At 42.7% G+C, this 27,393-nt stretch overlaps 13 protein-coding genes across 13 annotated transcripts; 7 read left to right on the top strand and 6 right to left on the bottom strand.

Moving 5' to 3' along the window:
- Positions 1-230: 230 nt before the first annotated feature.
- On the top strand, positions 231-1,471 carry FA14DRAFT_139491 (putative DNA repair endonuclease rad2). Its single transcript, XM_025497081.1, has one exon. It carries the CDS (start codon positions 251-253, stop codon positions 1,373-1,375), a length of 1,125 nt encoding a protein of 374 aa, XP_025351999.1. The 5' UTR covers positions 231-250; the 3' UTR covers positions 1,376-1,471.
- Positions 1,472-1,682: 211 nt separating this feature from the next.
- On the top strand, positions 1,683-4,184 carry FA14DRAFT_92243 (uncharacterized protein). The gene has a single exon (XM_025503071.1). The coding sequence runs from the start codon at positions 1,705-1,707 to the stop codon at positions 4,108-4,110; it is 2,406 nt and encodes an 801-aa protein (XP_025351998.1). The 5' UTR covers positions 1,683-1,704; the 3' UTR covers positions 4,111-4,184.
- FA14DRAFT_162621 (uncharacterized protein) lies at positions 3,984-5,753 on the bottom strand. The gene has a single exon (XM_025499695.1). The coding sequence runs from the start codon at positions 5,659-5,661 to the stop codon at positions 4,258-4,260; it is 1,404 nt and encodes a 467-aa protein (XP_025351997.1). The 5' UTR covers positions 5,662-5,753; the 3' UTR covers positions 3,984-4,257.
- Positions 5,754-5,898: 145 nt separating this feature from the next.
- On the top strand, positions 5,899-8,097 carry FA14DRAFT_92245 (uncharacterized protein). The gene has a single exon (XM_025503072.1). It carries the CDS (start codon positions 6,002-6,004, stop codon positions 7,961-7,963), a length of 1,962 nt encoding a protein of 653 aa, XP_025351996.1. The 5' UTR covers positions 5,899-6,001; the 3' UTR covers positions 7,964-8,097.
- On the top strand, positions 8,098-8,648 carry FA14DRAFT_92246 (uncharacterized protein). Its single transcript, XM_025503073.1, has one exon. The coding sequence runs from the start codon at positions 8,232-8,234 to the stop codon at positions 8,637-8,639; it is 408 nt and encodes a 135-aa protein (XP_025351995.1). The 5' UTR covers positions 8,098-8,231; the 3' UTR covers positions 8,640-8,648.
- A 320-nt stretch (positions 8,649-8,968) lies between these two features.
- FA14DRAFT_158503 (uncharacterized protein) lies at positions 8,969-9,730 on the top strand (the record flags this gene model as incomplete). Its single annotated transcript, XM_025497968.1, has 1 exon — positions 8,969-9,730. One exon carries the CDS (start codon positions 8,969-8,971, stop codon positions 9,728-9,730), a length of 762 nt encoding a protein of 253 aa, XP_025351994.1.
- A 681-nt stretch (positions 9,731-10,411) lies between these two features.
- Positions 10,412-11,600, top strand: FA14DRAFT_166006 (quinone oxidoreductase putative; the record flags this gene model as incomplete). Its single annotated transcript, XM_025499990.1, has 3 exons — positions 10,412-10,438; positions 10,497-10,626; positions 10,666-11,600. 3 exons carry the CDS (start codon positions 10,412-10,414, stop codon positions 11,598-11,600), a joined length of 1,092 nt encoding a protein of 363 aa, XP_025351993.1.
- Positions 11,191-15,108, bottom strand: FA14DRAFT_162619 (P-loop containing nucleoside triphosphate hydrolase protein). Its single transcript, XM_025499694.1, has one exon. The coding sequence runs from the start codon at positions 14,747-14,749 to the stop codon at positions 11,672-11,674; it is 3,078 nt and encodes a 1,025-aa protein (XP_025351992.1). The 5' UTR covers positions 14,750-15,108; the 3' UTR covers positions 11,191-11,671.
- A 152-nt stretch (positions 15,109-15,260) lies between these two features.
- Positions 15,261-18,126, bottom strand: FA14DRAFT_162618 (uncharacterized protein). The gene has a single exon (XM_025499693.1). It carries the CDS (start codon positions 17,933-17,935, stop codon positions 15,371-15,373), a length of 2,565 nt encoding a protein of 854 aa, XP_025351991.1. The 5' UTR covers positions 17,936-18,126; the 3' UTR covers positions 15,261-15,370.
- Positions 18,127-18,742: 616 nt separating this feature from the next.
- FA14DRAFT_115719 (general substrate transporter) lies at positions 18,743-20,224 on the bottom strand (the record flags this gene model as incomplete). Its single annotated transcript, XM_025496125.1, has 1 exon — positions 18,743-20,224. A coding segment is annotated over one exon (1,482 nt), but the record flags the coding sequence as incomplete, so codon positions are not given.
- A 717-nt stretch (positions 20,225-20,941) lies between these two features.
- Positions 20,942-23,045, bottom strand: FA14DRAFT_162617 (glycoside hydrolase). The gene has a single exon (XM_025499692.1). It carries the CDS (start codon positions 22,871-22,873, stop codon positions 21,053-21,055), a length of 1,821 nt encoding a protein of 606 aa, XP_025351989.1. The 5' UTR covers positions 22,874-23,045; the 3' UTR covers positions 20,942-21,052.
- Positions 23,046-23,521: 476 nt separating this feature from the next.
- On the top strand, positions 23,522-24,682 carry FA14DRAFT_186217 (Oligoxyloglucan reducing end-specific cellobiohydrolase). Its single transcript, XM_025501509.1, has one exon. The coding sequence runs from the start codon at positions 23,531-23,533 to the stop codon at positions 24,674-24,676; it is 1,146 nt and encodes a 381-aa protein (XP_025351988.1). The 5' UTR covers positions 23,522-23,530; the 3' UTR covers positions 24,677-24,682.
- On the bottom strand, positions 24,237-26,486 carry FA14DRAFT_162616 (uncharacterized protein). The gene has a single exon (XM_025499691.1). It carries the CDS (start codon positions 26,423-26,425, stop codon positions 24,689-24,691), a length of 1,737 nt encoding a protein of 578 aa, XP_025351987.1. The 5' UTR covers positions 26,426-26,486; the 3' UTR covers positions 24,237-24,688.
- Between the last annotated feature and the right edge of the window lie 907 nt (positions 26,487-27,393).

The following is a 27,393-nucleotide window of genomic DNA, read 5'->3' as shown; positions in this document are numbered from 1 at the left end:
GATTCGTTTATCCGTATTTCAACAACTGTAAATTGACTACACCATGGTATCGCTTTTGTACCATATCTGTGGTAAGAAGTATACAAGACGAGGGTCATTTGTGCTTATTAGAGGAAGTTGACCTGACGCGTCTACAACACGCTTGAATGTCCGAACGCGTAAAGATATTATTTTTTATTGCCCAACAGCTTACGAATGCATTCATCGTGTGATTGTGTTCTTCTCCACCACTTCATTGCATTAAATCAAGATGGGTATCAAAGGTTTAACAGGTTTAATCAGCGATGAAGCTCCAGGTGCAATTCAAGATCATGAGATCAAATCATACTTTGGCAGAAAAGTAGCAATTGATGCAAGTATGAGCTTGTATCAATTCTTAATCGCCGTTCGACAATCTGATGGTCAACAATTGATGAGCGATAGTGGTGAAACGACAAGTCATTTGATCGGTTTCTTTTATAGAACGTTAAGAATGATAGATTATGGTATTAAACCAATGTATGTCTTTGACGGGAAACCACCAGACCTAAAAGCAAAAGTCTTGGCAGGACGGTTTGGAAGACGTGAAGAAGCACGCGAAGAAGAAGAAGAGGAGAAAGATGTTGCAACGAACGAACGTGCAGATCAACTTGCTCGTCGTCAAGTCAAAGTAACAAAAACTCACAATCAAGAAGCACGAGATTTACTCAAACTTATGGGAATTCCATGCATCACCGCACCATCCGAAGCAGAAGCGCAATGTGCTGAATTGGTCAAAGCTGGAAAAGTGTATGCTGTTGGATCGGAAGATATGGACACTCTCACATTCGGAACGCCAGTCCTGTTGAAACATTTGACGTTCTCAGAAGCAAAGCGTATGCCTGTTGCCGAGGTTAATCTCGAGAAAGCATTAAAGGGAATGGAGATGGAGATGGATCAATTTATCGATTTGTGTATCTTGCTGGGTTGTGATTATATGGACCCAATCAAAGGTATGGGACCAAAGACTGCACTCAAACTCATTCGGGAACACAAGACGATCGAAGGGGTTTTGGAACATATCAAGGATAGCGGAAAAAAGATGGTTGTACCGGAAGTATGGCCATACGAAGAAGCACGTGAGATCTTCCGTAAACCAGATGTAACAGCAGGAGCAGAGATGGACATCAAATGGGAAGCACCAGATGTGGAAGGCTTGGTGCAATTCATGTGTACAGATCGTGGATTCAACGAAGATCGAATTCGTAAAGGAGCAGATAAGTTACAAAAAGCATTAGCACAAAAACAACAAGGTCGTTTGGACAGCTTCTTTACCATCAAATCACCTCAACCGAAACGTAAACAAGAAGAGAAAGAGGACAAAAAGAAGCCTAGCAAGAAGACCAAGAAGAAGTGAATTGCATCGTGTCACTCATTCTGTAATATATTGTATTTATTCATATAGTCATCGTCAGACAACCTATGAGCTGCATTTCAGGAACGTAGCTTCAACTCTCAAGCTTAAGTGTGTGCGTATGCGGGGAAAGAGCGAACGTGTGTATAATAGCATAGCATAATTAGCACATGCATGGAAGCCGACGCTCCGAATTGATCGGCGAACGGTGACCGAGGCAACGGTAAATGGCTTGAGCGCTCTTTCATTTCAAATCAGATGACCATACATGCACGAACCGGGTACCGTTGCAAAGTTCTCACTCCTACCACCATCTTTATCAAAACACAAAGATGGTGAACGCTTTGGGAGGATTGCTGGGATTAGCGTGTGCAGTTGTTGTATTGCACTTTTGCAGTTCAACAAATGCAATCGAACCCTCTAATCCAACACAAGTACCAAAACAACATGCATTTAGCAGTTATGTCAATACGACAGCAACATATACACAAGATGTCGATGATGTGCGAACTCCATGGACAGAAAAGATTCGATTCTTAGTGGATTATTATCCATCACAATGGCCAAGAGAAATGTGGGCTCGTGATGCTTCTAGAATGGCAAATGCTTCAATCACTCATGTTCGTATTTCGGAGTTTGATTGGGCTTTGTTAGAGCCGAGCGAGGGCAATTACGATTGGAGCTTGTTGGATGATAGCATCGAAGTGCTTGCTCAATATGGTCTCAAAGTCATCCTTGGCACGCCGACTTGCACTCCACCGATGTGGGTCGTACGCAAATACGATATCCTTGGCGTGAATGATGAGATGCATGTTCGTAGGTTCGGCTCTAGAAGACACTACAGCTTCAGTTCTCCGGACTACTTGGCGCTGTCAAAAGGTATCGTACGAGCAATGGCAGAACGATATGGTGACAATGAAAATGTAGATGCATGGCAATTGGACAACGAATTCGGTAATACACGTACCACACGTACATATGACCAACATGCAACCAGAAAGTTCCGTCAATGGCTTCAAGATAAATACGGTACGATTGAAGAACTGAACAATCGTCAAGGTAGAGTGTTTTGGTCAAGTCAATATGATACTTTTGATGATATCTTACCGCCAACGCTTGAGAATGAAGAAAGTAGTCCGGCTTTACGTTTGGATTGGTTCCACTTTTCATCCGATCAGTTGATTTCTTTTTCAGCCGAACAAGCAGAAACAGTTCGTGAAGTGGCAAGAGAGCAAGGCTACAAAGCCAAACCGATCACGACCAATTTTATGTGTTTCGAATTCTCGTTTGATCATTACAAATTCATGCAAGAGACAGGAATCGATTTCGCAACATGGGATTCTTATCCTCTCGGCAATGGAGATGTATTGGAATGGGCACCAGAGCATGAAAAACTGTTGTACGCACGTACTGGACGTCCCGATCATCAAGCATTGCAACATTCATTCTTCCGTGGTGTTGCAGGTGTACGGAATGGCAATCAACCTTATGGACCTTGGGGTGTGATGGAATCACCTCTAGGTCCAGTAAACTGGGCACCTGCCAATCCTTCCCCTGCTCCTGGAATCGTGCGATTGTGGCTGCATGATATGACCGCTCATGGCTCTTCTCTCAACGGAATTTTCCGTTGGCGACAGGTACCGTACGGACAAGAACAGATGCATTCGGGCATGCTGCGACCTGATGATGAACCAGATTTCGCGTTTGGAGAACATCAAGCAGCAGTAAGTGATATCGAACAATTACACAGAGCCAAGGTGAATCTTGCAGCAAATAATGCCAAACATGCTCCGAAGATCGCAATGATCTTTGACTACCCTTCACATTGGTTCATCGAAGCTCAACCGCAAAGTGGTCGTTATGTACGTTCAACGTATGTTGATTATACATTCCAATATCCGGAATTGTTCTCGAATTGGTTTTCAGCTTTGCGTAGATTGGCTCTGGATGTTGATGTGATTGGCCCAACGACAAATCTGTCAAGTTACGATCTCGTTCTGATTCCGACAATGGTCAACATCACCACAGAAATGAATGCCGCCCTGGCTGAGTTTAAAGGTGATGTGATCGTCGGTCCACGTACTTCCAGCAAAGTTGATCCGCTTTCCATCCCCGATGGTCTTGCACCGGCTCAAGGCGCATTACGTGATCGTCTCCCTCTCAAAGTCACACGATCAGAATCACTTCACAGGAATGGCGGATTGGGCGACAAAGTACGTCTTCATAGCGATCTATGCGGCTCACAAGATCCAGACCAATGCGTTTATCCCGTAGAAGTTTGGTCAGAATGGCTTGAATGTGAACGGGAAGGCAAAAAAGCGGTTGAATTCGTTTCTGCTACATATGAAGGATATCGAGATGGAAAACCGGCAATGTGTTCCCATATCGAAGAATCAAACGACCCTCATGTTGTGGAACGTAGAACGACGTACCTTGGCTGGTATGCAAAACAAGATGCATTGATGCCAATCTTTGTACATGCCGCAAAGAGAAGAGGAATCAAGACTTTACTTGGACAAGAACCAAACGTATATCATGATCTCGGTAAGCACGTCCGTTTTGCTCGTCGTGGTGATGCTTTGTTTGCATTCAATTATGATGATAAGAATGAGGCGGATTTGGTCTTGCCAAGAACGAAAGATATGCACTTCCAACTTTTGGTCGGACATATGCCTGATCATGAACACAAGATCGCCAAGAGCGGAGTCAATATTTATCGCATTGCTTCGAATAAGTAGTTGACATTCATCGTGTTCACGATCATGACGTGATATTGTACAGGATAATGATAATTTACACAGAAACAAGAGCGCTTGATGTGCTTTAGAATGAATGTTATAATACAGCTTACGGTCAGGTATAAATTAACGTCGTGTACGGACAATTCACCATACAACATCCAACTGGTCATCATCATCTACATCAAGATTTTGCATCGTTTGCTTGTCTTGTAGGATGTCACCATCGAGACGAATCCGCACCTTGGAGATCCGATCGTGTGGAATCTTGTCTCGATGTGTGTTGATGAAGTGATTCAAGAGCGTACCGACCAGAGTTGTCTGTTTCACCATGACTGATTCTTGAAGTCCACCTTCTGCTTTAAGGATCACTGTGATACGCTCTTCCTCAGGCTCCGGAGCGCTTTCTTCAGCAGGTGTTGGAACCGCCATCGCGATTGCAGAATCTTGTGGTCTTTCCGCAGTATATGCTGGAGTCGATATCAAGCTAGATTTGATGTCTCTTTGGTCCTGATTCGTGACGGCAGCCTTGGGAACAGCAGTACTTGTGGCCCGCCTGACCTCCATGACTTCGATGGGCGATGAATCCCGATCCTCCTGAGTATCGCTGCGAAGAATTCGTTTGGTCGATGTCGAAGGAACGTTGTCATCTGAATCAGACAGCTCAATGGCAGCATTCTGAGTGGAAGAGACAGCCTTTTTCACTTGTGGCGGTAACGGCAAAGGCTTTTGGGTTTGAGACGTAGCGGGTCTTGTTTCCCTCATCTTTTGCCGTAATTGAGCGCCACCTTTACCACGATAAGCCTTCAAAAGGTCTGGATGAATGCTTTTATTGAAGTCTTCGTTATTGAACAATTCATCCATAGCACTATCATCATTGATATCCTCCTGTGCACCACCATTTTGCTTGATGAACGTAGACACTGTCACTCTCAGCATCTTGAGCTTTTCCGGGCTAATTTCTGGAGGAGGAGTGACTTCTTGTGAGGCTGATCGTTGTCTTACCCTTCTCTTCGTTGTCAGCTGAGAGGGCTCTCTGGATGATCTCCCGATTCCGATGCCGCCCTCGGCCGTCGAATCGCTCATCGCGTTTTCATCGTCAGAGTCCATATCGCTATCCAAATTACCGAATCTCCGTTTGGGTGCTTTTTTTGTCCATTCAGCACGATATGCAGCTTTGTGGTCCTTCGCACGCTTCTTATCTTGAGGTGTGCCTTGAGAATTATCCGTCAATTCATCTTCCTCTTCATCGTCAAAGCTTGATGCTGCAGGCATGTGTAATTTGGCGGTCTTTGACGTGTTGAAGTAGAAGTCATCCTCGTCTTCTGAACCGTCATCATGAGCAGTTGCAGTCGTATTGGAGGATGTCCTTTGAAATGCCGCTGAGCTCTTCTTCTTACTTGGAGAAGCAGTTACAGAGACTGAAGGTGACTTGGAGCGTGCAGATTGAGTGCTCTCCCTTCCATCTCTGCCATCCTCTGATCCAGGTTCTTGTGATGCCCGAACTCTTGGTCTCGGTCGAACTTTTGGACGGCTCTGTGTAGCGCTCATCGCGTGACAAGTGTCATAGTTTTGCTTTCAAAAAGCAGAAAGAGAAGGTAAGAAGAGAAGAATAAGTTGCTGAGATGAGATGAAGGTATGGCAGAAGATGACAAGATCAACTCGGTGCATAATTACTGCCTCCTACAAGTAGACTCACACAACGATTAACACCTTACGCGTAATAAACACAAAGAAAGACACAGGCAAAGCACGTGAATTGAGTCAATTCTTTAATTTTGGCATGCAGGTAAAGTATGCATACATGCACTTCTCCTCAATGACCACCACCCATACATCCATCTATCTGTGATATATATCGGGATCACGCTTCCACCCCCTCTCGGTCAAGATGGCCATCTGTCCTTCTTGTCAATCGACAGATGTTGAACAATCAGAAGCGCAAATTGTATGTAAAGTATGTGGTACAGTGCTAGAAGATTCACAAATCGTATCGGATGTAACGTTTGCAGAAAATAGTGCAGGAGGTGCGGTTGTTCAAGGTAGTTATGTGGGAAACGAACAAAGAGGTGCAAGAACTCAAGGTCCAGGTGGTTTCAGAAGCGGTGGCGTTGGTGCTTCTCGTGAACAAACTGTTTCGAATGCACGTTATGCCATTCGTGCTTTGGGATCGGCAAAACGCGTTCCTCCTGCCACGATCGAAAAGGCGGGAAGATTGTTTCAATTGGCCTTAGAAGGAGGAACATACAAAGCAGACGGAAGTGAACCACACAACTTTGTACTGGGACGAAAATCAGAATACACACAAGCAAGTTGTCTATACGTAGCATGCAGAATGGATCGTACAAATCATATGCTAATCGATTTCGCAGATGCAATTGGAGTCAACGTCTTTGTATTGGGTCGTTCTTATCTTCGACTGATTCGATGCTTAGGCTTCAAAATGCCCATTATTGATCCATCTATCTATATTTCTCGATTCGCTAGTCTGCTTGATTTTGGCGACGAAACTCAACGTGTGGCAACGGATGCAACCCGATTGGTAAAACGGTTCAACAAGGATTGGATCACGCATGGACGACGACCAGCTGGTATCTGTGGTGCTTGTTTGCTCTTAGCTGCTCGGATGAACAATTTCCGTAGATCGATTGCAGAGATCATTCAAGTTGTCAAAATTGCCGATGTCACATTGCGAAAGCGATTGGAGGAATTTAAGGAAACATCTAGCAGTAAATTGACAATTGATGACTTCCGAAATATCTGGCTGGAAGAGGAAAACGAGCCTCCTGCATTCGCTCTGCAAGGCTTAACGAAAAAGGGAAACAAGAAAGGCTCAAAAGCACGACCCAATAAGAAGCTTAAAGGGGGAGATGAAGATGGGGAGGAGGAGGAGGAAGAGGGGGGCAATGAGGCTGATGTTGAGGAAGACGATGAAGAGGAGGAAGAACAGCAGCAGCCGGTTGACCCAAGGTTGGAAGCGCTGGCTGATCAGGCGACACATGCGGAAATCTCGCAATACCTCAATGAAGATGCGGCGAGAGAAATGCAGAAAAAGGAAGAGGAAGCTGTCCAGATCAAAAGCTCTCAGAAAGAGCTTCCTGCTCTAGATGACGAACTGGCAGGCTTAGATGAAGAAGAGCTGGAAGCTTTCATCCTCACGCCAGACGAAGTCAAGATTAAGGAAAGAGTCTGGGTTGAATTCAATCGGGACTATCTAGAGAAAACGCTCGAACGTCAGTTAAAGATGGAGGCGGATATCAAAGCTGGAATAACACCAAGACCCGCCAGACGAAAGAAGAGCAAACCGCGCGATTCATCTGCAGCCCCTTCAACTGCTGCTGAATCAACGAAACAGATGATGATGCGCAAAAAGAATTTCAGTAAACGATTGAATTACGACAAGATCAGTACGCTCTTTGATGTGCCAACACCCACGAAGGCAAAACGTAGTCATTCGGATGTTGAAGATGAGGAAGAAGTGGAAGAAGAAATCTATCATAATTTCATGGATCAAGAACGTCCCAGAGCCAACTCGCTTTACCCTAGTGAAGCGGAAACGGTTGATGATGAAGCCATTGTGGAAGAAGAAGGAGATGCTTTACCTAGCAATCATCCGGACGTACGCAAGAGATCAAAGAGGGATCTGCAAATGCGTGATAAACGTAAAAGAGATGCGAATTCTGCTGGGCGTGGAGAAGAAAGTGAAGCAGATGGAGCGACAAGTCATGGAGGCGCAACAGATGCAGAAACCGATTATGACGATCAAGACAATTGGATGGCGGGAATTCCGGGCTATCGTAGAGATAGCGAACCAAACGCTGAAGAAGACTATTACGAGCAGGAGTACGAGTAAAGAGAATGCTATTCTTGCTTCTTTGTGCGCCCTTTTCACCTTACTGTATCATAGAATACATCATTTGTACAATAAAAGATTGCTTAACGCAATGGCTAGTGATAAGGGTGATCTGATGAAGATCAGGAAACTTGCGTACGAAGTAACATATCTGATTATCTTTTGACTTTCAAAAGCGGTGACAGCCGGCCAAAATTGTCGGCCAACTCTTTGCATTCTTGCTGTGCTCGCTAAAAACATATAAAGAAGGGAGATGTAGAAAACGAAGATGCTTCGAGCACTCACCCCTACAACTTTCCTACCCATGAGATTGTCAACAATCTTATTTGTCATTCAGTTTTCGTACTGCTTGCACTTCATTGTGTTCTGTACCAAGGATGAAGAAAAAGAACAAACGAGCGGTAGCATCGATTATCATCTCGTGAAGCTCTCACGAGCTCGTAATAACTACGACAAAGCATCTGGTGTAGGTTTCACAGAAACTGAAAAGCATTATCAAGCTAAAATTAATAAAAATGTGAACAGTATTCATGATATTCGTGATCAAAAGAAACTTCCTGGAACGAAAGATCTGGCATACATCGACCAAATGGACGCAGCTAAACAAAAAGGACGTAAACCTAATTCCAAGTCTAAAAAACGAAAGAGACCGAACAGCCCCACGGGATCTTTGTAAGGCAGCATGACATCAAGTCACCGTGTCGGCGTATCTTTGTTCGCTTCTTCTTTTCTCCCTTTTCGCCATCCGAATTTGTTTTCAGCCAAAACGCATCCTGTGTAATCATGAACAGCTTTATACGATTTCAAGCTTTACCGTAAGCAATTGAATTTTTCGAGTGTACGGGTCTTCTGATTTTATCCTGCCTCGCGGCTGTGATAGTGTATGCAAATCCTCGGGTGCTCAGATCATAAGAGAAAACTGTTTGATAGGAAAACTATTAAAGGCTCAAGCTTATCGCAGGCTCATCAATCAACCAATCCTTTAGACTTCAACCGTTGCTCAAGATGAAGTTCTTTGCCATCATCTTTTTGCTGATTTGCACATGCTCCAGCATTCAATGCGCTTCTACGACAGGATTGCAGCATACGAAAGGTACTCTTGAATATCATACGTGGAAGTTAGCGAGCGCTCAACAGAATTTCGAAAGAGCGACAGGCGAACACAGAGCAGCGAAAGCCAAACCAGTACAGCCTGGTCATGAGGAAGCACACTCACATGAGGTGATGAGCAAGAAAACTGTCACACAATTGTATCGAGGTAAAATTAAGAAAAATCAAAATAATGTTAACGATCTTGAACGAAACCTAAAGCTTCCGGGACCCAAAACTACAAAGTACATTGTTGACAAGGATAATGCAAGAGCAGAAAGAGCGCAAGCTCGCGAAAATCCATCTCCTACCAAAAATCGACCAAGCAGCTCCAGCAAAACGGCAGAGAAGCAGATGACGAAAGGTAACTATCAGTACCACTATACCAAGTTCAAAGCAAACGATGGAAAAAGGAAGAGTATCTTAGCTGAACATGCAGAGATGAAGAAGAAAGGAGTACCTTCTGGTATGGATGCGGAACAACACCAAAATTCTCTTTTTCAAAAGCAGAAGATGGCTACATACCATGAGAAAGAAGGCAATAAAAACTTATCTAGTATGTATGACCTCGAAAACAATCTAAAAGTTCCTGGACCAAAAGATTTGAAATATATCGAAGTAAAAGAACAAGCAAAAAATCCAGAATTAGCCCGCAAGAAATACAACGAGATTTATTGAAGAAAAGAAATTTTGACCTATGTATCATACCCGACAATAAGTTGTTATACGTGGTCGATTTATTCCCACACAATCGATCAGTCGTATAAATACTCTTTAGTCTTTTATCTTTTATTTGACACCTCTCTCATCTTTTTCACATTTTTTTAACCTTTCGTATCTTTTTTTTTCTTTGTCCGTCCAGTTATCCAATGATATAATTTCCATGGAGGACCAGAAATTAGTGAGCAAATTCGGAGGTACTTTTAAACTACCTTGCCTTGCTGTCAAATGATGGTTTTTATGTCGTGGGACTAAACACATACGACTTTGCGTACTGCTGACGATGCAAATTGCAGTCTTATTCGCAATATATGCAAATTTTATAGGCTGTGATGGCGTGAGATTTGTTAAATGACGTTGATTATCACATCGAAAAGGGAAATTTACGTCATGAAGACAAAAAGACAACTTCATGATGCAATGGACCAAGCTCGCCATGCTTCTGATAGTGCCTCGCCAAAATCACCGACGTCATCTATGGCTAAGCTTAGGATCCATTAATGGACAATATTTGAGCTCATTACATGTTTCTTCAACTATGTTCGTACTTTCTTCGAGTTTGAAACCGTTGTACTATCTGGCAATAAGTGCAATTGCCGGCGGCAAAACGCTTAAATCCGAACGTGTGGAGTTAAGTGCATGCAGGCGCGCATGAAGTTTGAATGTGTGAGTGATTCGCTCTTGTTGTTCTTGACCACATTCTTCTTTACGATATCCATAACAGGCTGATCAAATTGTCTCAAAAATGTCAGTACCAAAGACTATGCGAGCAATTCAAATCAAAGATGGTAAAGGACCATCTTCTTCATTATTCATCGATGAAAATGTAAACGTACCTGTTTTGGTCGATAAAGGTGGAGAAGATCATCCTGGCGGTCATCATGGCGCTTCAGCAGAAAAGATTTTAGTCAAAGTGAAAGCTTTTGGATTGAATCGAATGGATATCTTGCAAAGAGAAGGTAAATATCCTTTACCACCAGGAGCAAGTACGATTCTTGGCGTGGAATTCTCGGGAATCGTCGCCGATGCAGGCGCTCAAGCGGACTTTAAAGTTGGCGATGAAGTGTTTGGTTTGGCAACGGGTGGTGCATATGCGGAATTTATCGCCGTTCCGTCAAAGATGGTTCTGCATAAGCCAAAAGAACTTTCGTGGGAACAATCAGCCGCCATTCCAGAAAATTTCTTGACTGCCTTCCAAGCCTTGACGAGATTATCAAATTTGGAAAAAGGTCAAGATGCCATGATTCATGCTGGTGCTTCAGGTGTTGGATTGGCAGCAATTCAAATCGCTCGTGCGATTGGTGCAAAAGATGTTTATGTTACCGCAGGTTCAAAAGAAAAATGTGACTTTTGCAAATCCGTTGGTGCAACAGAAGGAATCAATTATAAGGCCTGCGATTGGCAAACTGAATTGGCAAAGTTAACCAAAGAACAAGGTGTTGACGTGATCATGGACTTCATTGGTGCTCCTTACTTTGCACCCAATCTAGCTTCCCTTAAACGAGATGGTAGATTGGTAATGCAAGGTGGAATGGGAGGTACAAAAGTGAAAGAAGTTGATGTTGGTGCAATTATTTTCAAGAGACTCAAAATCGAAGGTTCTACATTACGATCACGATCATTAGACTATCAGAGTAGCTTAGTTCAAGACTTTGTCAAATTTGGAGGTCTAGATATGATTGTGAAAGGGGTAAAGAGTGAGAACAAAGGTGATCAAGGTCATCATCTGGCCATTCACAAAGTCTTCTCGTGGAAGGACATCAAAGCAGCACATGATGAAATGGAAGCAAACAAGAACACAGGCAAGATTGTTGTCACTGTTGATTGATACATGTAGAAGAGTAATACAAGCAAAATAAAATAAAATACATTAAGCATCAAAAAAGCAGTGCATTTTTATCAAACCCTCTTCGCATCCGTGTGCATATCTTTTGCATTGATCACGCATTCATTACGGCGAAGATGACTTGCAAAGCGGGTAATGAATCCAGCATGATCGCCAGTTTGTGGTTTCCAGGTAATGCGATTGATAGCATCATCTATTCCATCCTCTTCATCGGCATCCGTGTTTGTAGTGCCAGCAGACGCTTTGACAAGTTCCGTTGCTTGTCTAGTAATCGTTGCTATATCTTCCCATGGCGCTCTTTGTTCTAGCATTGACATTGAGCCAACGATCCACATTCCATTTCTGGCCCGTGTGAGTGCTACATTCCATCTTTTGTGTTCTGTCAAGAAACCCCAGAATCGACCGGCATTATTCCTAACCATACTGAATACAATCGCACGCTTTTCTCGTCCTTCGAATCCATCAATTGTTTCGATTTCTAGCCTAGGCAACTCTCGTACTCGAGCTTTGGCAGCTTGTCCTCCGCGTAATTCCAATTGACGAGTAAATAGCTTTCGTAGTGCGGAACTTGGTTCAAGAAGAGAGCGAGCAATCAACTGTCTTTGACCAGCATAAGGTGTCAAGATTGCAATATCCGATCCATGTAGATCTTCATTCTTTGCCAAAAGATCTGCCACAATGCTCACGACAATCTCTGCTTCCGCTTCATTTTCGAGTGATTTGCTTTTTGCTAAGCTTTCCCTTCCATTATGATGCACAAATGTCAAGAAGCCCGTATTTGCATTCTCGCCCTTTTCCTTTGCGAAAGAAGATTGGAGAGGGACCATCTTGCTTGTCTTTGCGCCATCCTTCAATTTGCCATCATAGAATTCTTCTCCGGAAAAAGCAGCCAAAGAAGGATGCATTCGATGTTGCGTGTCCAACATGACACTTTTCAAATCACCTCTTTCCATCAAACGTTCAAACATACTTTCTCCCAATCCTTCTGTTTGTGCTTCTCGACTTCTGATCAAAGGACTCAACTGTTTATGATCACCGATCAAGCTCAATTGTTGACATCCTTTGGTGATCGTTGCAAGTGTGATCGGTTCGGTAGCCATTGTTGCTTCGTCAAAGAATACCAACGGGAAATCGATAGCGTGAATTAGAGGTGCAGATAATGCTGTACAGCAAACCACATCAGCTTCAGCGAAGATATCTGTTTCAATATTCCGTCTGATCAAATATGCTCGTTGGATTAGGCGCGATAGCTTCTGTTTCAGTCTTGTGATCGAGCCGGCATCGTATGCTGGTGCTTGTATATCGTCTTCTACGATGGCATCAAATGAAGATGGGTGAAAGCGATCTGCCAAATCATCGTCATTTTTGCGTTTCTGTGCGTTTTCTTGCTTTCCTTTGTTCTGTTGCGAATATACAAACCTCTGTGCCTTTTGCAACTCCAGCACAGTATTCACTCTCTGCGCTTCCGTCCGATCCAACGCACCTTTAGAAGGATGCTTTTCCATTCTTCCCTCCAAAGTGATGTCCATGATCGCTTCCCGTACACGGGCAGTCGGTCCAGCACGAACAACGTTTAAGCCAGTCTCTTTGCAGCCTTGTGCAAGATTATCAACGGCCACATTTGTATGTGAGGTAAGAAGGATAGGATGAGGAATCTCATAATGATGTTTCAACACTTTGAGAGCAGCAACAATCGTGCTCGTCTTTCCTGTACCCGGTGGACCTTGGATAAGACTGATTCGTTCGCCGAGCATCAATTCGACCGCTTCGCGTTGAGATGTGGTCAAGTGACTCAAATTCGGTGCGGGTATTGTTGGTCGATGTTGTCGTATCCATTCAGTGATAGGTAAAGGTGCTGTTGAGTCAACATCAGTGCCCTTTTTCTTCTTTGGTTGATCCAGCAAAACATCAACAAGATGCGTTCCACTCAATTCCGCGCCCGCACGCTGGGTAGCATCGACATCATGTGCAACTGCTTCTACGCTTGCTCGGAGTCTCTCTTCGATTGTATCGTTGTATGCCAAATCTACACGCCATGCCGAAGACGAGAGCAGATCCAAATCTGCGGGCGGTTCACGAAAGACGATGCGCAGTTCAAATTCGGAGATATTTCGGACAGTACCAATGACTCCCTCCTCCTCTGTAGGCCCCTCTTGATCGGTATTCTCGGCGCTCCTCTGCTTCGGTGATTTCTCTGCACGAAGGGACAGTTGATCACCTTTTTGGATTTTCGTCCATCCTAATTTCGCTTTGCCTGGCCTGTGAAATACTGCCGTACGCTGAGATGGAGCAGAGGTTGTTTTTGAGAATCCTGTAAGTTCATCTTCCAGTCCCACACTTGCACTTGCTTGCAGCCAATACCCTTCCAGCCCTTGTATCATCACGCCTTCCAGTCTAAGCCGAGCATCAGACCATGTGCGTTGCAGCTCCACCGTCTTCCGCTCTTCCTCAGCTTCCAAGTCGATCAATCGCATGTTCCGCTCTATGTAAGGTTGTAGTGTGAGCAAGTGTGTTTTCCTTCTTTGTCTTCTTTGGGCGTCAAGCTTCTTTAATGCTTTCGTTTCAGCCTGTGCGGATAGAACACCATCACGCAGTGCTACTGACTCTATATGATTCTTGCGATCTAGCTTGTCTTGTTGAGTCATTCCTCCGTTCAGCACAGTCTTGCTAGCCGCCCTTCTTTGCTGACCTCGACCGAATAATGGTTCGTCTTCCTTTGTCTCTTTTGTCTTTGCCGATCTACGCTTTTTGACCTCTTTAGCTTTGCCTTGAATGTCCTCTGAGGGAGAAGCTTCTTGAATACCCGCAAGCTCTTCTGATGCAGCATCAACTTCATTTGAGCTGCAGTGCTGCATCTGCTCATCTTGCCAATCTTCTGCTGCGACAAAGCTTTCAGGTTCAAAGCCGTCATTCTCATGATAGTTGAGCGGCTGTGGATCCGATCGAGACCTATCGATGTCCGTGTACGATCCAAGACTATTCTCATCCGCTTCAAACACAGCCGTCTTTCCGAATGGGTTGCGAGAGGAAGAAGCCTGTTGAGAAGGTGGTAGTGCATCAAAATCAGATCTCAAGGATGCGACTTGCTTTCTATCAGCTGAATTGTACGTTGCTTGTTTAGACCGTTGCATCTGTCTCCAAGACCAATTCCCTTTCGAAGGAGGTAATCCTTTCCTCGCTTGTCCATCTTCTATTCGTACCCTATCAATATTCGCAGCAGCGGCAGATTGATGTGCTTGACGGGCGAGCAAGCCAGACAAGCTTTGACCGACATGCTGCTGCTGCTGTCGCTGACGGCCGCCAGACAATGTCACCGAAGAGGTCGAACAAACATTTTTACCTATCCGTGTTCCTATTCGATGAATGATGGGCGATCGACGTGTGTGACGAAAGAGAGAAGGGAGCAAGTGATTATGGTCGATATCAATTTGACTCGATTTTCATTCGCTCTTGACTTGATATCTTTTGTAATGATGGATGTCTGTATTGGACACAATGCAACTTTATTTTTTTCCGGATAAAATGCGACGACGGACGGGACTTCATTTAAACGCGTAAAAAGAATTTAACTCAGCAGCCGTTGAGCTGCTGCTTAATTAATCACGCACGCCATTTACCCCGCATGAACATCAAGTCAAATAGAGAAGAAACAAATATGCAAGAACATTAAAGACAAACATAAAAGTACAAATATGCTATTAAAAAAGACAATCAAATAAGACAAAAGGTTTATTATAAAATACGCTTTTTTGCTACTCTTGCTGTTGTTGCAAAAGAGAAGCTAACAAATCCGATGTATTACTTTTTCCAACGAAATCCGGATCCAAAGGTTCCATCAAAACTGCATCCAACAAAGAAGATGCATTGATAAATCTACCAATCAATGGCGCATTTCCTCCTCCTGCCGCGGTATTGGAAGCGGAATTCGATCTACCTCCTGTTGTTGGTGGGTAGGGTTGCATGGGTGGTAATGAACGAGGTTGTTGATATGTATAAGACGGCGTTGAAGCTTGATGCATTGGTGTGGATGCATGCGCTGCCACTGGTGTTCCTACCAAAGAAGAAGAGGGAGAGCGATGAGAAGATGATGATCTGGATGAAACTATAGGCATTGCGCTGTAATTTGGCGGTGCATATAGGCTCTCCTGCATAGGTGGAAGAGAGTCACGCTTGTGTCTCGCCATCTCATTATTGAAACTACCGATTGACACCCTTTGACGGTAAAGCGTACGTAATTCCTCTTGTGATCCAACCAAACCTTCAAGTAATTGCTTGGCAACAAGTGCTGTTCCGTTGCCACGATTGACAAGAATGTCAAGACATTCCAAAGTAGAGAAGATATTATCGGCCAACCACTGAACCTGCTCTTGCGGGAAACTGCTTCGGCGTGATTTACCCGTCAATGCCCTTAGGGGATCAGAGTCAATACCAGCGTACGGATCATGTCCCAAAATGACGACCGCAAATGCTGTTGCTGCACATAGCAAGTGGTTAGCATTCCACGTCATTTGAACAGGTTGTGAGCCTTCTTTTACGATTCGTGTTAGCGTTGGAATGGCAGAAACAATTCCTTGTGCATATGTCAAACTGACGAATCGTAAATGTGTTGGTGCATTCTCGTCAGTCAAGAATCGTCTGGTGATGGTGCAACGAAGGAAGAATAGATGAGAAAGCCACATACTGATCCCTAGTTGTTTCTCCTTCGGACATGCTTCCAACGATTGACTTGACAAATAACGAAGATAACGCAAATCGGTCAAATCCACTCCTACATCCGTCAATCCGTCAATTAACGTTCGTTCCAGCAGATCATCAATTTGTTGTGCTCTGCTATACCTCTGCGAACTGGTCAAAGAGCTAAAACGATCCAAAAATTCATGACAAACGGCCAACAACTCAATAAAGACAAATTTGACCACATGTCCATCATTTGCTCGAACGTGTGTTTGCAATCGTCCGTCTGCCATTGTCATCGGAAACGTTGGCAAAATCTGAGGTGGAGGAAGCTGTCCCCTTGCCACGACTGAATCGTGTTCAAAAGATGGTAAAGAGATATGAATGTTGTCGGGATGCAAAGCGGAGGGCAATTGACGCATGAATGCTTGCCAGCGTTCGAGTGAGAGCAGATACCATGCCAACCGTCTTCGATATTCTTTTTCCAAACTTGACAAAGGGCCCCAAGCTCGATGGCGTTCGTCAAACAAGCCCAAATTAAATCCTTTTCGGACAGCTACGCCCATACACTCCCATATCCGATCATGCTTGCCGATGAACATGTAGTAGATTGCTAACAACATCAATGCTGAGATGCTTTCGAAAGAGTTGTCTGTATGCTGACCGAAAGGTGTTGTTAGCGGGTTGCCCATAAGGTTGATCCATTCGTGGTGAGTCTTGAAAGACGCTCTATTGACTCTTGACTTTGGCGGTGCGGTACCGTTGGCGAGAGTGATAATGATACAGATAATTCTCACTTTGTTGCGTTCCAACCCGGCACCCTCCAGCAACTTATGCCAGTACTTATCGATCATTGAACGCTGTGTGACACGGAAATAGTAGCCCAGGTCTTCAAAGAACAACCTGATCAATTCTTCACACTCGTCCAATGAGGGCAAGTATGGTGCAACATCGTTCCAACGCACCAAACCATCAGGGCCTGAGCCTTGAACAGATTGTAGCTCAAAAGAGGTATTTGCCTTTCCAGCTTGCATAGATTGCAATACTGCTTCTATTGAATTTTCAGATGCATTTGTGATGGCTGAGAGCGAATGCAATTGTTGACGAAGGGTAGACAGATCATGATGAATCTGATCTGCCCCGGCCAAGATTGGGCCGGCGCCGTTTGAATTGTGGCCGTCCCCATTTGCTCGCGTTGATGAGATTGAGTTCTTCTTTTGCCGCTTTGCAGCATTTTCCCCACTATAGTGCCTTCTAGCATTACTGGGACTTGCATGTGTGACGCTATGATCTGATGGAGAAGTAGCATGGCGAACTTTAGAAGTACTTGCAGCTGGTGTAGAATGAGTTGACGTCTTTCCATCTTCAGCAGGTGTGTCTTGGTAGCACTTATCAGCGATTCCACGTTTTACACAAGTCGTACAAGGCATCGTTCTGCTACAACGTAACTTTCTCTTTCTGCAAGGATCACAGCTTATCCTGCTCAAACGCATATATTGTGCTGGCGGTGCATTTTCTTCAGCTCTTGGTGATGGTTCAGTGATGGCTGTACTGGTTGTGTTTGCTGTTGTTTCTGGTGATTCTTCATCACTTTTACGTTCATTCGGCAGAGCGGGAGTAGGACTTGGAAATGGATCGGTCATGATGATTCAGACTCCAGGTACCGAATTGACCAATAACGGATGCCTCCGTTTAGAAGATGAAGATGGATGTTATGATGAAGAAGATTTAATCTTGTACCGCTGAGAATCTAAGATCGTTTCTTTGAATAGAAGCCGGTTCCATTTGTCAGATTTAGAAAGGATCTTTTCCCCTTTCTTCTTCCTTGAATGTGTGATGATTGAACTTAGTGAAACATTTGCATTTAATTGATTTCATTTGGCGTTTCGCGCACATGGCCGCCTTGCTGTTCTATCGTGCGAAAGTGCCTCCCTTAGTGCACAGCATATGAACGCGCGGCGCTATTCTTCTTCCCATATTTCATTGTATGCAGCCGCGCTTCGCCGCTTTTTACGTCAAATTACCTTCCAAGACTTTCCTGTGCAGTTCAAGTCAAAAGCACAGCATGTGGGAACAATGGGATCTTGAGTGGGCTCAGACATTTATTTTTATCTAAAACTGGAAATTGGCTAGACCCAAAAGAAGCGAAAAATGGTCTGAGACATGAATTTTCGGAAGCGCGCTGTGGGAATCACGGAAATACTCCGAGCTAAACGGAAAAGAAGCGCGGCGCAGGGCAAGGCATAACACATGGAGCAATATAACTTTATCCCATTACCATCAAATTACGAAAAATGCAACAAAAACAATTTGTACTAGCTGGTTGTGTACTCTGACAAGAGTCATTTCCCCAATGAGACAATTTCTACATCCCCTTCTTTCTTCTCTACAGCAGCAACGTCATCATATATAACTTCTCCACCTTTACCGTCATGTACAATTCCGACTTGTAATTGAGCTTCACGTTCTTTTGTCGAAATTGCAAGTGCTTTTGATTTGCCAACAACGATCCAAGGCATTTCTTCCATGTACAAATCCATCTCTTCAAGTGTGCGTCCTTTTGTTTCAGGGAATAAGAGAAAGATTGTGAGTGCATTCGTAAAGCCACAAATTGCAAACACCAAATAAAATCGCCAACCGACATTAGCCAATGCAATAGGAGTAACTTGACCAATCATAAAGTTACTAAGATAAGATGCCATCGTAGTTACTGCTGTTCCACGTGCACGCATTCCTGTACTAAAAATTTCCACAGGATAAGTCCATGAAAGTGGACCGATACCGAAAGAGAAGAACCATTGGAATAGCCAAGTCATCACTACGAATGCATAAGCGGCACCTTTATTATTGTTTGCATTTGTAGCAGGATAGATTGCCATTAAAGCAGTTCCGATGATGAATGTCGTTCCAGATCCAATGTTGCAACCGATCAAAGGAAGTCGTCTTCCTACTCGATCAATGAAAATGACGGTGCAAAATTCGCCTACCAAAGCGAAAACGTTTGCGATACTATTGAATAGTAAAGATCGTTCGACACTAAATCCGAAAACTTTAAAGATTGTTGGTGAGAAATATTGAATTGCCGAAACACCAGTCATTTGAACGCTAAATTGTAAAATGATACCGAGTAAAACTTTGCGAAACGTTTGACGATTTGTAAATAAAGAACTCCATCCACCATGCTTTCTTTCTGCTTCTTGATCACGTTGAACGGCTGCTTCGAGTTCTGTCATTTGAGAAAGTACAAATGGATTTTGTAATTCATTTCTTGCATGTAATCTTGCTAATGTTTGTTGTGCTTCTTCTTTTCGTCCTTTGAGCATAAGCCATCTTGGTGATTCAGGAAGGAAGAACATGCATGTCACCAAAGGGATCGCAGGAGCAATTTGCAATGCTAAAGCAAATCGCCATTGGAATGCTGTGCCTAAATGATGCTTCAAGAGACCATAATTACTTAAACTTGCAATAAATGATCCAATTCCCAAAAACAATTGTTGTAGCGTTGTAAGAGAACCACGCATAGAAGGATGAGCGATTTCAGATTGATATAGCGGAGCAAGCATCGTTAATCCACCGATACCCAAACCGGTTATAACACGTCCTGCCATCATCATTTCACGATTTTGAGCGGCTGCTTGCAAAATTGCACCAAAAATAAAAATAGAAGCTGAAATCACAATCGCTGTTCTACGACTTAATTTATCGGCAATTATTGATGTTGGCAAACAAGCAACAAAAGCTCCTAAAACCATACTACTTGCAATAAATCCAAGATAATTCGCAGTTTCATCATCTTTGCCTTCCAAATTCGTCACACGAAGAAAATCGGGTGATTCCAATACACCGGCAATGACTCCTAAGTCGTAACCATATGTGAACGATCCAAAGGCAGCAAAACAGCCGCATAGAAAGGTGTATAATTTCGGATGGAGGGCCATGATGTTATGGAGTAAGGAAGAAAAGGATGTAGGTCTTGAATTTGAAAGGAACAAGTTAATGTAAACCGCCTTTTTAAGCTTTTAGGAACAGGTCTTGCCCTAAACTTACAATCTGGGGCTCCGCAACCCCACCTTTGCTTCGGACAAATTGCAATAGATTGATTGACTATTTGATTCATTGACGAACTGATTAATTGGTTAATTGTGGCTTCGATTGTCCAAGCGAGTAATATTTCATTAGCTTCAGGGCAGCCCTGAGCCCTTGCATATGATGTTGAAACTGATACATGTGATAGCATTTGGCGAGCGAGTCATTATTCCCGGTAATCTCTTGCATACTGCAGATGTGATAATCAACATACATCTCCCACTTTTTCGGGTCCCGTAGCATGCATTACAGAGTAGCTTCAAAGAGATCACCGATATGTTCACACTTTGGGCTATTCGCCAAGGAGAGAAATTGTAGCAAGTCAAGAGATCACCGAAATCTTCCCGCGCTTGCTACCCCACGGATAATTCTTTCGGTAATCTCACGATTAAATATTAAGCTGTCAAAAAGGGCCTAAATCGATATATTACAACATTAAAAGGGTCTAAATTGATATATTACAATATTACCTACGGAGAATTTTTTTCGGTAATCTCAAGATATAGTTTCAAGCTCTTTGAAAAGACCTAATTGATTGATATATTATAATATTTTGAAAAATACTGATTGAATTTCAACGGGTTCAGACAAGAAACATCATAATGTGTAACAAGAGTGAGAATTAAAAATCATACTCGTGTGTAAATACATACGTCGAGAATAAAGGAATGTTTTTAACTTGCCAGCTCACCACGTAAAAGCACCAAAGACCATGAATGTGGCTTAACAGGAATTAGACCTTTAGTATCATGCCATGTTTGTGCATCGATTGTTTGTTGTTTCGGAATGATTGCGTCTGGTTTTTCGAATGTGTTTGTAGCTTGAAGATCTTTGTTGAAAATTGAATAAACTTCAATGTTTTCAATTTCGAATTCTTCAGCAAGAATTTGCAAAGGAGCCTGCCAAGTTGCTGTTGGATGTCGATTGAGGATACTGAGATGAATTGCGCCTTTTCCTGGTAACAGAATTGCTACCAAATCCACGTATGCTGGTCGAGCAATTTCCTGTGACCAAACTGGAAAAGTCAGTCCGGTATAAATGTCTGGCAAGGAAGGTACTTGTAATAGATAACCATCACACATATATTTGGCAAACAGGCTGACTGGATAGTATGTACCTTGTCGTAATGTCGAAGTGGAATTCGTTAAAAGAGGCGAAAGAACGTTGACACTTTGTGCTAAACAAGCAATTGGCATTCGTGCTGTATTTCTTACCAAAACATGAAGCCATGCAACTGTGCCCAACATATCTGTATAATCGTACACTTGCTCTAGACCACGTTGTGGAGTTGCTTTACGATCGTCCCAAACATTCCATTCGTCCATACAAATTCCAATAGGAGCAGGATACATTTTATTGACCATATCTCGAAGCTTTTCCATCGGTATCGCATTGTATGCTTCCATTTGAGCCATGTCGATTAATTTTACACATGTTGTGATATATTGTTCAGCGGCTGCTGCGCCAAAGACATTCTTTTCATATGAGCCGAGGTTATCTTTCTCGTCAGATCGGATATGATTCTGATGACCAAGCATCGTATAATAATGAATCGAATGCAAATCCACCAAACCGTTCAAGCCTTGTAAAACAGTCCAATCCCATTCGCATCCTCCTTCTTTTCCACAAGATACAAGTTTGATCGTAGGATCGACTAATTTGAGTGCATGTGCCCATCTTTGAGCTGTACGTGTGTATTCAACAGCATTCATTCTGCCTACTTGCCATTCGCCCCATAGCTCGTTGCCTAAGCCCCAATATTGAACATTATGAGGCTCTTCCTTGCCTGTATTTGCCCTACGTAAGTTGGCCCAATAAGTGTTTCCTGTTCCATTGCAGTACTCTAACCACGCCAAAGCTTCTTCCAATGTTCCAGTGCCCATATTCAAACAAATATAAGGCTCAACGCCTAGCTTTCTGCAATATTCAATGTACTCATCAGTTCCGAATGTATTGCTTTCTGTTCCATGCCATGCTAGTTCGATTCGTTGTGGACGTTTGTGTATCGGTCCAATACCATCTTGCCAATGATAGTTACTTACATAATTACCGCCTGGCCAACGAAGTAAAGGACGTAAGGCTTGTTGATCTTTTGAAAGTGTATACCATTCCTTTGCCTCAATACCAAGTTCAATTGAAAGTTCTTCAAACACATCTTTACGAACCTTTAATCGATCCTTATGCCAATCAACTGAAGTGTTGGGTAAGGGAAGTAGCAAGTCATCCGAACAAGTTTGTTCCGGATCATTCACAATTCCACCATAAATGCATCTACCGACATGCTCCAAAAAGCCAGAATATAATTTTTTAGAAACAAAGACTGCATTTTCAGGAATTAATTGCTTGATTTTTGAATCTTTTAATCCACTTGCTAGTTCTTTTTGTTCTTTTGTCAGACTGCCTGAAACTGGTCTGCTGGTCTCCACAGCGATTTGGAATGGATGAATGTGAATCGGACGCTGTGAAAGCCCTTCTGAGTGGGTGAATGGATCCATAATAGAGATGAGGTTTGGTGATGTTTAGGAGTAAAGAGTAGTCGAATCAGTGAACATGCTTTCCTCAGCAAAGCAATACGCATCTCCGTCTTTCCTTCCACATGACCTAAATCGTTTCATCTTTCGTGAATAGCCGCTAACGCTTGATTGCTTGCATTTCCTTTCATATGTGGGTGAAAGTTGAAATGTAAGATAGATTGATTACCCCTTGCTATCAGTGCATCGACCACATGTTCTAATTTGATTGATGTGCCGAACACCCGAAGGCCTCATGAGGAGAGGATTATGCAAGTGCAAGAGATTACCGAGCTTACACAACAGCTACGCGTTCCTGGAAAACGCTAATAAATCTATCGTACGATAGAACTTGCATTTGCGGAGATCTAATGAACATTTTAAGCTTTCGGCTATCTCTTGTACAAACAAACACATGTGCTAGGCACTTTCTATTTCTTACGTAGTTGCGTAAACAATCTTGCAGCATCACATCATGCTTCTTGCTTTCATAATAAGCTGCGGGCTCCATACGCTATTCCTAGAAATGTGGGGATCCCCACAGATAATTGACAGAATTCAGATCCGAGAAAAGTATAAGAAGGTCAGCATGTATCACCTATAAAAGTTTTAATAATATATCCCATATATTCAAAGTTCACCATGAAGTTTCTTCATCTTTCCATCCTAGCAATTGCTTGCGTTTCTTATACGGTAGCATCCATACTTAAAAGAGATTTTTCCACCACAATCTTTACTCCTCCATCTTCCTACCAAGTACCGCGTACTCTTTATGCTCGCTCACTTATGCTCACGGTCAATGATGCTTCTGGAACGCTTCTTTCAACATGGGAGAATTATTCTGGAGGAGTGACATGGTTTCCAATCTATCGATCAAGTAATCACGGTCAAACCTGGTCACCGTTGAGTAAGGTAACCGATCAAGTTAATGGTTGGGGTTTGCGTTATCAGCCAATCCTTTACGAATTGAAACAAGATCTTGGAGGTTATAAAGCAGGTTCAATTCTTTTAGCGGGTAATTCTATTCCTGCAGATCTTTCAGCTACAAAGATTGACTTATACATTTCAACCGATAAAGGTTTAACATGGAAGTTTTTATCTCACATCGCTGAAGGTGGAGAAGCTGATCCTGTTAATGGAAAAACTCCAGTTTGGGAACCATTTTTGATGGTATACAATAATCAATTGCATTGCTATTATTCTGACCAACGTGATCCAAAACATGGACAAAAATTAGTACATCAATCTACAAGCGATCTCAAAGCATGGTCAAGTGTGGTGGATGACGTAACTGATTCAGACTATACTGCAAGACCAGGAATGCCAACAATTGCACAAATGGGAAATGGTAAATATATAATGACATTTGAATATTGTGGAACAAGAAACTGTGACGTATACTACAAGATTACCACTGATCCCACCAGTTGGGATAACGTAGCACCTACTCAATTGATTGCTCGAGATGGTACAGCACCTTATTCTTCACCTTTCATTACTTGGACGCCAATTGGAGCTCAATCTGGATCATCGGGTGCGAAGACTGCCAATGGAACCGTAGTTGCAAATGCTTACAGTGATGGCTCTCTTTACGTTAACAAACAGAATGGAGATCCTAATGCATGGACCCGAATCTCAACATCTTCTCCCGGTCAATATTCAAGATCGCTTGCCGTTGGTTTTAATCCAAAAGATATTGTAATCGTTGGAGGTGGAGCTTTGAACGGTAACAACAATGTCGTCAGTCTTTACGCTCGAGACGTTAACGGATGCAGTTACTGCACATAAGATTCTCTTTTTCTACAAAGCGTACGGCTGACAAACGGTAATTGCAGTACCAGAAGGAATTGTGATAGGGATCGGAAATCCACCTTCATCCGGATATTCGTTTGGCATGGTAAGACAAGCACCACTTCGCGTTTCATCCCCGTTGAGTAATCTTCCCTGCTTCAACGTTCCTTGGCCATCTTCAGTATTTACATAATCCAATTCCATAGCGCTCAAAATCCCAGTAAATTGTTTATTCTCGTGAGAGAAATAAACGCTATATCCCCATCCGATACACAAAAACTTGTCATGTGCTTCTTGAATCACTATTCCACAACCTGGACCTGGAACTCCAAAAACGTGTGCCCGTTTGATTATTATCTTCCAATCACCCATAATCTTTACTCTTGTTTCTTCGATTGTCGAACGTGAACGATCGATTTCATCAAAGCAGAATCCAAACGTTTCCAGACCTGGTTTTGCTTTTAATAAAGGCTTTTCAACCTTTTTCAGTAGTTTGAAAATACGTGAAAAAGGTGCTTCATTTGCTTTCATTGTATCAATTCCAAAAGGGCTTGCAGCAAGACAGTTATAATTTCCATATGCCAACATCAAACGTCTTGCACCATATTCATCCCTTCGCATTTCCGGAATGACCAGTGTACGTTGTGTTGTGTTATTCTGGCCTACGTACTGTTCGCAAACCCATTGAAAGTTGTGCAAATAAATATCAGGAGAAAATATATCAAGTGAAGGCGCATTTTGTTGCCAAACGTTCAGCATTTGTGGACAACAACCACCAGAAGGATAATCTCCCGGTTTATTCCCACCTCCAGCAGCAGTTGTCATATTATGCTTTAGTGGAATACCCTCTAAATCCAAACATGTTACGTCATCACAGCTTAACCAGGTATTTATAAAGAAAGGAATGGCGTAAGCCTCTTTTCCTGCACGTGCCACTTGTTCTACATATTGAGAGAATGCATCGGCCATAAATACTTCATCAGCTTGACTCCCAAAAACTTCAATCCATCCATCGGAAGTGGAGGAAGATAAAGCAGCATTTTGCAAAATTTTAGGCAGATTGGGAAGACGTGATAGAAGGATTGGATGCAATGTTGTTTTCGCCAGTCTTTCGAGTAAAAGTTTTGGTACACCAGCATCCCAATTTGACTGCGCTTCACGACTTCGATCACGACTATCGCCGAGTAGTCCTGGTTCATTCTCCACTTGAACCATAATCACGGTATTTTCTACAGAATCAATCTCTTTAATGTGAGACATCAAATGGCCAAATGCTTTTGCATCTGCATTCCAATTCTCTTTTGCGAAAGGTGTTAAAACTTCCACAATAGACTCTTGATCGTTGTTCGGACAATGAATCGAGCATCTCGGGAAACGATTTGGGTCTTTCTTTACCCAAGAAGGTACGTATGTGCTCATCCCATTTTTGTAATTGCCAAACCATACTAGCACAAGCTTAAAGTCGTATTTTCTGGCCAATAAGATGTTTGCTTCCAATTCAGCAAAATCGAATGTATTTTCTATTGGTTCAATTTGTTCCCAGCTTACTGCCATTAAAATTGTGTTTAGATTCATAGAACGTAAATTTTCCATCTGTTTTTCCATATAAGATGCGCTACTAGATGATGAATTTTGTAATTCGCCAGCTAAACATAGAAAAGGTTTATCCTTTACCATTAAAAGTTGACGTCCGGTTTCAGGGTCCATCTCAAGTCGCGGGATTGTGAAGCTGCTACTAGCCGTCATTATGATAATTACTGACTCGAAGGTGATAAGGGTAGTGGAAGAGTGAAGTGAAAGAGTGAAGTGAAAGAGTGAAGTGAAAGAGTATGGACATAATTGCATTCACACGAGAGATTAAATATTAGATCTCCGTCTACGGCCCCGCGCAAATAGGCCACCAAGGGAGATTGCCGAACTCATTTACAAAAAGGGTGCGGGAAGCTAGACGAACTAGTCCATTCTCATCGTTTCATCATCTATTGTGATTTGGCGTAATTGCAGGCGCAGCGCAAAACTTTTTTAATCTTCTTCAGATTCAGAAGTCGAAGAGCTTTGAGCTATAAAACTGATAGACGGTAGAATGTGCCTAACAGCCTCCGCTAAAGTAGCACGATTGAAACTCGGTGAGTCATCATTTGAAAGTGGTGTTTGGTGACCATTCCCGAGAGAAGAACTTAATTTGGTTCTCAGTATGCCATTAAAAAGATGAACGCTGTTCACTATCCTTTTGCTGTTGACGAGAAGACATAAGATGACTTATTTGCTGGCCATTGATACACGATCTGTTCTGCTAAAGGAAAAAACGGAAAATGCCATTTGCTGTGATTGTTCTAATTCTTCAATGATTTTTGCCGGTGAGTAACGTGCTTCTGAAGTCATGCGGGTAAGCTTTGTGGTATCCCACTTTGTTTCGTTTGGATAAATGACACGAGTCAATATTGAGTATCAATTTGCTTTATAATTTTCAGCTCTCTGTCAAAGATTGAAAGAATCTCTTGATAATAACATCTATATTTAATTCGAGATATTTCAAATCTAGTTTTATTATAAATCTAACATATTCGGATAATCAGTCCCAAATTTTTGACAACTGTAGTATTAAGTAGCTTGTATATAGCAGATCAAAATCAAAACCGTAGAAAACAGTTTTAAAAATATTTTGAAATCAACTAAAATATAAAAATATTTATTTCACCCAAATTAATAATCCC

The sequence above is a fragment of the Meira miltonrushii genome (assembly GCF_003144205.1).
Source record: "Meira miltonrushii strain MCA 3882 unplaced genomic scaffold FA14scaffold_6, whole genome shotgun sequence".
Lineage (NCBI taxonomy): Eukaryota > Fungi > Basidiomycota > Exobasidiomycetes > Exobasidiales > Brachybasidiaceae > Meira > Meira miltonrushii.
The sequence above is the reverse complement of the archived record's forward strand: the minus strand, read 5'-3'. Positions and strand labels throughout refer to the sequence as shown.